This window comes from Sinocyclocheilus rhinocerous, unplaced genomic scaffold, assembly GCF_001515625.1.
Source record: "Sinocyclocheilus rhinocerous isolate Xijiao unplaced genomic scaffold, SAMN03320098_v1.1 scaffold1609, whole genome shotgun sequence".
Taxonomy (NCBI): Eukaryota; Metazoa; Chordata; class Actinopteri; order Cypriniformes; family Cyprinidae; genus Sinocyclocheilus; species Sinocyclocheilus rhinocerous.
Genome location: NW_015633539.1, coordinates 582407 through 591980, shown reverse-complemented (window position 1 = coordinate 591980; position 9574 = coordinate 582407). Strand labels below are relative to the sequence as shown.

Sequence of the window (9574 nt, the reverse complement as noted above, 5' to 3'; positions counted from 1 at the left end):
AACCAATATACTGTTACACATCCATTTACTTTCTCAATTGTTTACCTTCACCTAAGCCATAAGCATCTGTGTTTACAAGGATACTTGCAGAGCACAGTATTTCAGGCACAAATAGACGCAGAAGTGAACAGAAATCAGTGTTCACGTGCATCTGTGTGGCTCTCACTGTGTCTACACTGGACACGAGCGGCATGGTGCGACGCGACAAAATACAATAGAACCCATTATAATCAGTGATGCTGTGGGACTGACTACACTGGATGCGGCACGACACGACAAATCCCCAAAAGTAAACTGATGCTCGTTCTATTTATGACGTACTGACACAAAGTTCAAATGATATGCAATGGTCGCTTTGTCGCTTTGTCCAGTGTAGACAGACTTTGGGGCCGTTCACATGTCGCGCCTAAAAATGCGTGGAAAACGCCAGTCGTGCTGCTTTCTCCTTCTTTCCAAAGCGCTCGGGAGCTTGCGCTTTCGTGGCGTCTGCCATTGCTAAGCGACCGTGACCTGCGCTCTGACTGCGATGTGACTATCGCGGATGCGCACATCGCGATATCGATGCTGAAACGATATATCGTGCAGCCCTAATCACAAGCAACATATACATTTTTACACCTAGAAAGAATTACACTCAATTTGTTGCATGGTCTGGTCCATTGTTTCACTAGCCGATGACCCCATTACAATCCAAAATGTGCATCAAACATTAGGCAGCAGTGAAGCGCACTCAGCACAGTGCAATGAAACAAGCGGAAGTAGTGTGTGCATGTGCATGTGCATGTGCCGGGACTCAAGAGAGGAGTACACACGAGCGCTACACCACGGCAGAGAAAACTAGACCCATTAAGGAAGTCCCGACCCATTGCGGGGCTCGAACGGAGGCTCTGGTGCATTTCTTGCCCAAGTGGCTGCGTTGCTACGGTAACACTAGATCAGTAAGTGGAAAAAAAGAAAAAGGAGTGATGCAGGAAGAAGAGAAGAACACTAGCCTCACTTCACTATTGTGCCTGCACTCCTCCTCCCACCATCTCAATCCCACCATTCAGCAGCACAAGCTAACACAATGACCCCAGCTCAGCCTTTAACCGCCCCCTGCACATACACACACACACAGAGTTCTATCTCAGAAGCTCTCAGTGGAGTCCTGATCACTCTTCCACCGTAAACACTCCCTATTTTATTCCCACTGAAAATGGAAGAGTATCTCCTGATAACAAAAACTTGTATTCATAATATGTGTAACTTTTTTTTTTTTTTGTAATTTTTGGTTACACCTTATTTTAAGGTGCCCTTGTTACAGTGTAATCATATAATTAAAGAAAGAGTAATACTTTAGTTTAGGGACCAGTTCTCACCATTAACTAGTTTATTAGCATGCATATTACTAGCATATTAGCTGTTTATTATTATTTATCAAGCACACATTAATGGCTTATTCTGCATAACCATATTTTAGATTCATTAGTCCTACCCCATACCTAAACTTAACAACTACCTTACTATTAATAACGAGTTTATTAGGAGTTTAATTAGAAATTAGGAGATTATTGAGGCAAAAGTCATAGTTAATAGTTAATTATCAGTTAGAATTGGATGTTAATATAAAGTGTGACCATATAAAGTATTGAGTAATATTAATCAACAGTATGTACTTACTAGGGTTATGGCTTGATTTGGGGTAGGTTGCTTGTAATTATGTGTAGTTTACTGTTATTACTATAGTATGTACATGTAACGTGTAACAAGAACACTAAAATAAATTGTTACCTAATATTTTTCTATCCCAGTTTTATATGCAGATACAAATGTAATTAAGTGTTGTTTAAATTTAATTTGTCAGTTGGTTCCCCAAAAATATTGTAAATCTGCTACTTGTTTGAGCATTCTGACCAGCCAAACACAGCAACATCGGCCCAAGAAGTGGTGTGATTTTGGGGTGGGACTATCTGCATGATATACCAATGACAGACAGGGGAGTCTTCATAAAACTTTTTTAAAAACTTTTTTTTTCTCCATTCAATTTGGTATGGTAACACTATTGGCATAAAGTCTGGTACACATGCTCTGGTGTGTGTTCTGGCCACAAACTGCCCACTTAGACAGGAAAGGCATTAGTGATTGACATGCAAAATGACCAATCATTATTCAATCCTTTTCCATAATGTTTAACAACCATGCTGACATGCAGAGATTTGTCAACATGAATACTGATTACAAGGAGATCGAGCGAACTGTAAGATGAACTTGAGCAACGATTCCAGGAAGATTTTTCTTCTTCATCAATTTCATCTTTCAGTTGCCTGACCTCTTTCATCAAATTTTTCGGCCACACTTTATTTCAATGTCCTGTTCTCACTATTAACTAACTATTAACTCCGACTTTCGCGTCAATAATCTCCTAATTACTGTTTATAAATAGTTAGTAAGATAGTTGTTAAATTTAGGCATTGGGTAGGATTAGGGATGTAGAATATGATCATGCAGAATATGTGCTTTATAAGTACTAATAAACAGCCAATATGCTCAAATCAAACTCTTCAATTCGGTGAAAATGTCAATTTACAAGTGCATCGCATTGGAAAAGGAAAGGGGATGTGGAAATTTGTCAAACTGCTTCTAATTCTCATCTGTTAAATCGAGTTTGTAACATAAGAAAGCTTTCTATTTGTAGATATGTTAAGACATGCAATGAGCAGTATTTAGTGTCAGCGTCACCATAGCATTATAAATGTTTTGAGTCCTGTCAGTGGTGCTGTCAGCGAAAGTGACTGACACAGCTGATTAAAGATGTTAGGCAACTCAGCATGCCACCCCAGTACTTTCCTAACTATCTAAAAATATGACAATAAAGCTTACTTCATGCTTACTTTACCTATCAAACAATTCTGGTAGTAGCATCTTGAAAATTCCATATTGCTTAAATTAAAGCCTTAATTCCTAATACAATGATGAGATAACTCTGGATGGTAGTAAGCAGGAAAGTAAAAGTCTGAATCAGACCATTTTGTTCAAATTGAGGTGTTTACATTAAGACTTCTCACATTCTCCAACCACGGCATGGTGGGGATGCTGGAAATCGGGTTTTTGCTGAACTGATCTGTGACCCTGATTTCTGTTGTGGCCAGCCAATCAGATTGGAACTCTTGCCATTTCAGTCTATATTATCCATCAGACACAGTGTGTAAATGACAACCTGATCCAGTGGTGGTCCATCTGAGGCTGAGAGAAACAGAGAAACTAGAGAATAGGGTAAAGAACTGTGTGGTAAAAATGTTACCGACCAAAGCATTCATAAAGAAGTCATACAAAACAATTCTCTGGCCTAAAAACCTTTAAAAGCTACACTGGTTCAGACAGTCTTGTGTCTAACCCTATGTGCTACTCATTTCCTGTGCCTGGGCTGCATATGTAAGAAAACTCTAGTTTTGGGAGTGTACGGAGCCGCAGTCTGTGGGCGGCTGACATCATGTCAGAGGATGTTTATATTGTTAACCACTTTATGCATTAGTATAGTTTGCAAAATTGGTGCTCAGTTTTTAAGTTTGAGCTAAACATCACTGCAAAACTCTAAATAATGCAGAACATTATATTACCAGCAATTGAAAGACTTTAAATACTGAGAATTATCTTAAAAATCCCACAAAATCATTTAACAAGCCTAGTTTTTTTCTCTTGTGATGATGTACTCCCTATTAAAACAGGAAGTTTGGATGGAGAATATTAAAAGCTTTGTACTTTTTAAATAGGCTTTATTACGTCACAGCCATGAACTCTGATTTGCTACTTGATGTTAGCCGTAGAAGGGAAGGATATTCTCATAGTAGAAGCCATTTGATTTGACAAAAAACTTTGTAGTGAAACATGAGTTATCAAGATTTTTGTATTTTTTCCATGAGGAAAAAAACTGTACATTTTAACAGTAAACCTTTATTTACAAGTGAATTTACTCAATGTTTAATAGTAAACTAGCATTTAGATTGCCTCAAAATTGCTTATGTGGGTCTGGAGGCGAGCGAGGCACAGAAGAAGCTGACTTACTGTCTTTTTGAGCCGCAGGACTGGTTGATGGGCCAGCAGTTGTTCGTCCCACTGGACTGGATTGTTTAGGACCCCTGCCAGGGATCTTCAAGCCACTGGACTTCAGCATGTTCATTATGTCCACTGGAGAAACTTCAAGTTTCGCAGCTTATTTTATTTTTATTTTTTCCTTTTGAGGCACTAAATGTGAGGATGGCGGATATCCCTCTCCATTCTACCTGCGGGACTGAAGACAACCATCATGAGCGTATGAAACACACAGCTAAATCCCATTGACTGGATGCAATTTGCTATATAAATGGCCTTGAATGGCCCATGCCAGTTCATAGACAGGATACTGGCTGAGCCAGAGCCACAGCATCAATAATGTGATGCTTCGGGGTAAAGAAAGACGCAAACCCCACATTTTATCGTTTGAATGAGGCTGAAACAATGTAATCGACACCGACACACTGTGCATGCGTTGTTTTGCGAATGAATTATTTCCTGAGTGATAAATGAGTGATAAAGCAAGGTCCTTTGCGGTATTCTAGCCTATCTGTGAAATGAGACCCATTATCCACTGAGGTCGGCACTTTCGATATGCTGTCATCACCGCTACCTTCCAAACCCTAAATTTGCCTCGTTATAAACTCACTGCGTGAATTTCAAGACAAAAGACAGATTTCAACAGCATAAAGCGTATAATACATCCTAAAAGAGGCGGAAGTTTGGTGTGCTGGCTCATTTCTGCGCCGCGGAGTCCGCTGCTCTATTGTTTTGGCTCTTCACTGCGGCGTGCTCGTGACCGTCTTCACACGCCCCTGTCAAGCGACATAAAGCCGATCTGCTCTCACAAACAGCACTACTACCTTATGAAGTCCAAATCCTGTGAATTATGAAGAAGTCGGCGCCGGCGAACTTCAGATGTGCAGGGATGGCTCAGTCGGCTTCCCGGCATGAGATTTGTCAGCGTCTGCCACTCCCTTTGCTCTCTCTCTCCCACACGGATGTGAAAAATATGGATGCTGAGCTAAAGCTGGCAGTGAGAGTGGGACAGGATGCGAGGCTCACAGACACCCAGTGGTGGAGCTAGTGTTTTATGGCCAGGTGGTGGTCAAGTCTAATTCAGGGGGTCCATAGACCATGTATTCACAAATAACTCCAACCTGTCATAAAAAAGCATGAACAAATCCTAGGATTGCTGATTACTTCACATTACTGTAACTTCAAATTCTATTATTGGAACTTAACTCTGATTAACCGGAGATTGGGGCAAAAGATCTAACATTAACTTATGCAGTGAATTTTGTAAATGTTGTTCAGGAAACCTAAAACTTCAACTTCAAACAGGGCTGCCAACTTTGAGTGAGAATTAGCTATTCGGGAATAATTAATAAGCTTGTGATTAAATGATATTTTTTTCTCAATTTTTCTAAACTAAACTAGGCCTATATAGGGAACACTGTCAGGTTAAAAGTAGGCCTATCAATTGATTGTATACAAGTTCATATTAGACCAATTTTATAATAACGTTATATCTACAGGCTACATTTTATTAATTATAATGAAAAAGAGTAATTATATGAGTAAAAATATAATAGCCTACGTGTGTAATTTTTGCAAAATTCTCCTCTCTAGTGTACATTTTTCTCGCTAGTTTATGGACACTGAATGGATTTTCTGTGGTTATGTGACAGTGTTTTCAAGTTTTTCAAGCAGTGTTTTCAGTGAGTTGTACTGTACCTCGGATGTTCATTCATGTTTATTTAATGCTAATCATAATGCACTCCTGCTTCGCTTGAACTGAGGCAAAGCGGGAGAGCACGTGATCCATCACTAAACACAAAACATTTATCGTTTGAAATTCTTCATAAAACTAACAGAAATTGAATGCTGATACTTTGTTTCATATATACAAAAGTAATCTGCTGTCTGTCAGTCTTTGCTCTGAAATGTTTTTCACTCCTTTAGAAAATGATCGTGTGGCAAAGGCCTACACTACATGAGATGAAGAGCAATTTCAAGGCTAAAATAAATGCTTCTTTCAGTACGATTAAACAAAGAAAATGAAATAGTAGCATATTAAATTTTGGGGTGGCCAATCAGATGTCAGGGGTGCAGCGCCCCTCTGGCTCCGCCACAGCACATTTTGAGAGGGTCCTCACTGCAGAACACAAGATCCAGGGGGCGTGGTTAGATCCAGTCTTATGGAACTGAAGGGATCTAGCTCACGTGGTGACGGGTTCCTTCCAGGATCGGGCTGAAGAGGATTGCACAGAGACAGGTAGGTTTCACGTCGGAGTCCGGGTTCGTGAGTCAGGTAAGGAGTAGCGTAGTGAACTCAAGACCAGATGAAGTGTGACTGCAGTGACTGAGTATTTGAGCTAGTGTTGATGAGGTGGTGACAGGTGCGGCTGATTAGTACTCCGGTGATTGTGAACGGGTGTGTGAGGTGATTGGGCCTGACGAGGCTGGACTATCCCTGACATAAATAATGTAAGTTAATTTTGTCACTTGATTTTATGAGCTGAATCTTGACTGCAGTAAATTGAACACTGAGACAAAATAACAGTTACACCCTTTGTAATCGAACTTAATCGATAACATATTAAACAGAAAAATGTTCCTTACTGGCTTTATTTTAACGATTTAGAGTATGCAGTAGCACATACCATGCCGGGATGACAGGGACCATGACGAATCAGTACTGAATCGCGTTTAACTGGTTCTTTAACTGTTCGAAAGAACCGATTCGCACGAAACGAGTAGCCTACTTCCTATTACTACAGTTCCCTTTCGATACTTCACTCGTACTGCGTCTGTTTAAGACGTATATGGGAAAAAGCCTTTTTTCTCCTGAACTGAAGCCTTTTTTTCCACATCTAGGGGGTGGAGATGGGTGGGTTTAGGGATCAGGGGGTGGAGACGGGTAGGTGGGAGGAGTTGGATCTGGATCAATGACAGCGACAAACGCCCAGTGAAGAGCACGGCCGGCGAGATGAGAGATCATGAAGGCCACCTTGGCGCGTTCATTGGGAAAGGCTTGTGACTGCATCTCGAAGTATAGGGAACATTGTAACAAGAAGCCACCACAATCCGCCGCCTCACCGGAGAAGATAGCGGGCCGCGCCATGGGACTGTGGGAGGCAGACACAACGGGTGTACGGAAGGCTTGGATTAAATCCTCCAGTGATGGGGGGTTCGGTGGTTGTGGCTCCATAAAGTGGGTAAGTTGCGGTCTGGTCTTCTGTCCACCAGAATGAGTGGGGCATCTGGCTATATAAGCGGGCGCTCGCCACAGGATTCTCAGATTTGTTCTCCTTCAGCGACGACTCTATGTCTCAAGCTGATCCAAAGACGCTCGCCGTTTGGCACGCCTTCGCAGCTGGAATCGGGACCTCTCAGCACAGCTGACCTGCTTCTCCGCCGCTCCAGCGACGCAGCAGTTCCGGTCCGGTTCCCCTGCAGCCATCCGGCGACTCACAAAAGAGCTTCTAAAAGAGCATCAGTGTTGTTGCAAATGCCACACCGTTACTGCGGTTCGTGCGGGTCTCCCCTGCACGCCGATGACAGCCACACGGAGTGCGTTTCCTGCTTGTGGACATCCCATGCGGAAGCTGCGCTCACGGGAGCTAATTGCTTTCATTGCGAGAGCTTCAGTCTCGCCTCTCTCTGCTCACGGATCGCTTTCTTTTCAGAGAGCGACCGGGTCTCCCCTGCACGCCGATGACGGCCACACGGAGTGCGTTTCCTGCTTGTGGAAATCCCATGCGGAAGCTGCGCTCACGGGAGCTAATTGCTCTCATTGCGAGAGCTTCAGTCTCGCCTCTCTCCGCTCATTGATCGCTTTCTTTTCAGAGAGCGACTCCACCCCCCGTGCCCTCCCATTTCTTTCCTCCCAGGGACCTGTGAGGAAAAAAATTAGTTCACCGCTCAGGTTTCACTTTCACGTGGTGTGACGCTCTGCGTTTTTTACCAATTATCCAAATAATGTTTAGTCCTAGAATGTTATTATTATCAGAACACATGAGCATCCCAACCTGCGCTCGCTAAAGGCAGCGCATATACCGGGCAAATTGAACCAGGGAGCGGACATGTTATCAAGGAGCAATGTCCCCTCAGGGGAGTGGACGCTCCATCCGCAGACGGTTCAGAAGATCTGGGAGATCTTCGGCGAGGCCGAGGTAGACCTCTTTTCTCCTCAGAAGACAACTCTCACTGCCAAATTTGTTTTTCAAAGACCAAGGACACGTTGGCCCACGATTGGCCCAACCTCCTTCTCTATGCTTTCCCCCCGATCGCTCTGATCCCACAGGTAATCAGGCGAGTGAGGGAACAAAGGCAGCCGGTCCTCCTGGTGGCCCCCCTTTGGATGAACCAGCTGTGGCTATCAGAGATAACTCAGCTATTGATAGTGGCCCCTTGGCCTGTTCCGCTGAGACGGGATCTCCTCTCTCAAGCGAACGGGACATTATGGCATCCTCGGCCCGACCTATGGGCCCTGCACCTCTGGCCGCTCGACGGGAGCCTTCGTGCCTCCCAGAGCGAGTCTTAAACACAATTTCGGAGGCTAGAGCTCCATCTACGAGACGCCTCTATGCCTTAAAGTGGTCTTTTTTCTCCGCCTTGTGTTTAAACCGCGGCAAAGACCCTCTCACTTCCGAATTAGCAGAGGTGCTGTCATTTCTACAAGAGCTGCTGGATAAGGGTCGCTCCCCATCCACGCTCAAAGTCTATGTGGCGGCTATAGCGGCCTCTCATGTCCTTATTGAGGGTCAATCGGTGGGCAGAAATAGCGCAGTCATCCGCTTCCTGAGGGGTGCAAGGAGGCTGAATCCGCCTCGTCCCCCTACCGTCCCTTCATGGGACCTGCCCACTGTGCTGAGGGCCCTGAAGGGCCCCGCTTTTGAGCCGCTCCAGTCTGCCAACATTAGGGGCCCGACCTATGGGCCCTGCACCTCTGGCCGCTCGACGGGAGCCTTTGTACCTCCCAGAGCGAGTCTTAAACACAATTTCGGAGGCTAGAGCTCCATCTACGAGACGCCTCTATGCCTGAAAGTGGTCTTTTTTCTCCACCTGGTGTCTAAACCGCGGCAAAGACCCCCTTACCTAAGTGCTCTCCACTCCGTTCAGAACACAGGTCATTACGCTCTCCGTGCTTCCTCCAACTGAAGAGGACAGATTGCTATCTCTGCTCTGCCCCGTCAGAGTGTTGAGAACCTATATGGAGCGTTCCGCCCCCTATAGGCGATCGGAACAACTCTTTGTCAGCTTCGGTAACCACACCAAAGGGCTTCCGGTTACGAAGCAAAGACTCTCTAGATGGATAGTAGACGCCATCTCGCTAGCATACTCTTCCTTGGGCCTCCAATGCCCCATTGGAGTACGGGCCCACTCGACTAGAGGCATCGCCTCGTCGTGGGCATGGTCCAGTGGTGTGTCCATTGCGGATATTTGTGAGGCGGCTGGCTGGGCCTCGCCGTCCACATTTGCGAGGTTTTATAACCTGGAAGTCCCGGCCTTACAGGCCAGGGTCCTTTCCGCTTGAAAT

At 44.4% G+C, this 9574-nt stretch overlaps 1 protein-coding gene across 3 annotated transcripts in view; it reads right to left on the bottom strand.

The window, feature by feature from the left end:
• LOC107744329 (CAP-Gly domain-containing linker protein 2-like) overlaps positions 1–5052 on the bottom strand; it is a 43960-nt gene extending 38908 nt beyond the window's left edge. For all 3 annotated transcript variants that reach the window (XM_016557906.1, XM_016557908.1, XM_016557909.1), the window contains exons 1-2: positions 4893–5052; positions 4042–4267 (exon numbers count right to left, since the gene is read on the bottom strand). In XM_016557906.1, coding sequence (XP_016413392.1) covers positions 4042–4156 — 115 coding nt within the window. In that variant the 5' untranslated portion in view covers positions 4157–4267; positions 4893–5052. The remainder of the gene's footprint in view (positions 1–4041; positions 4268–4892) is intronic.
• Positions 5053–9574: the final 4522 nt, after the last annotated feature.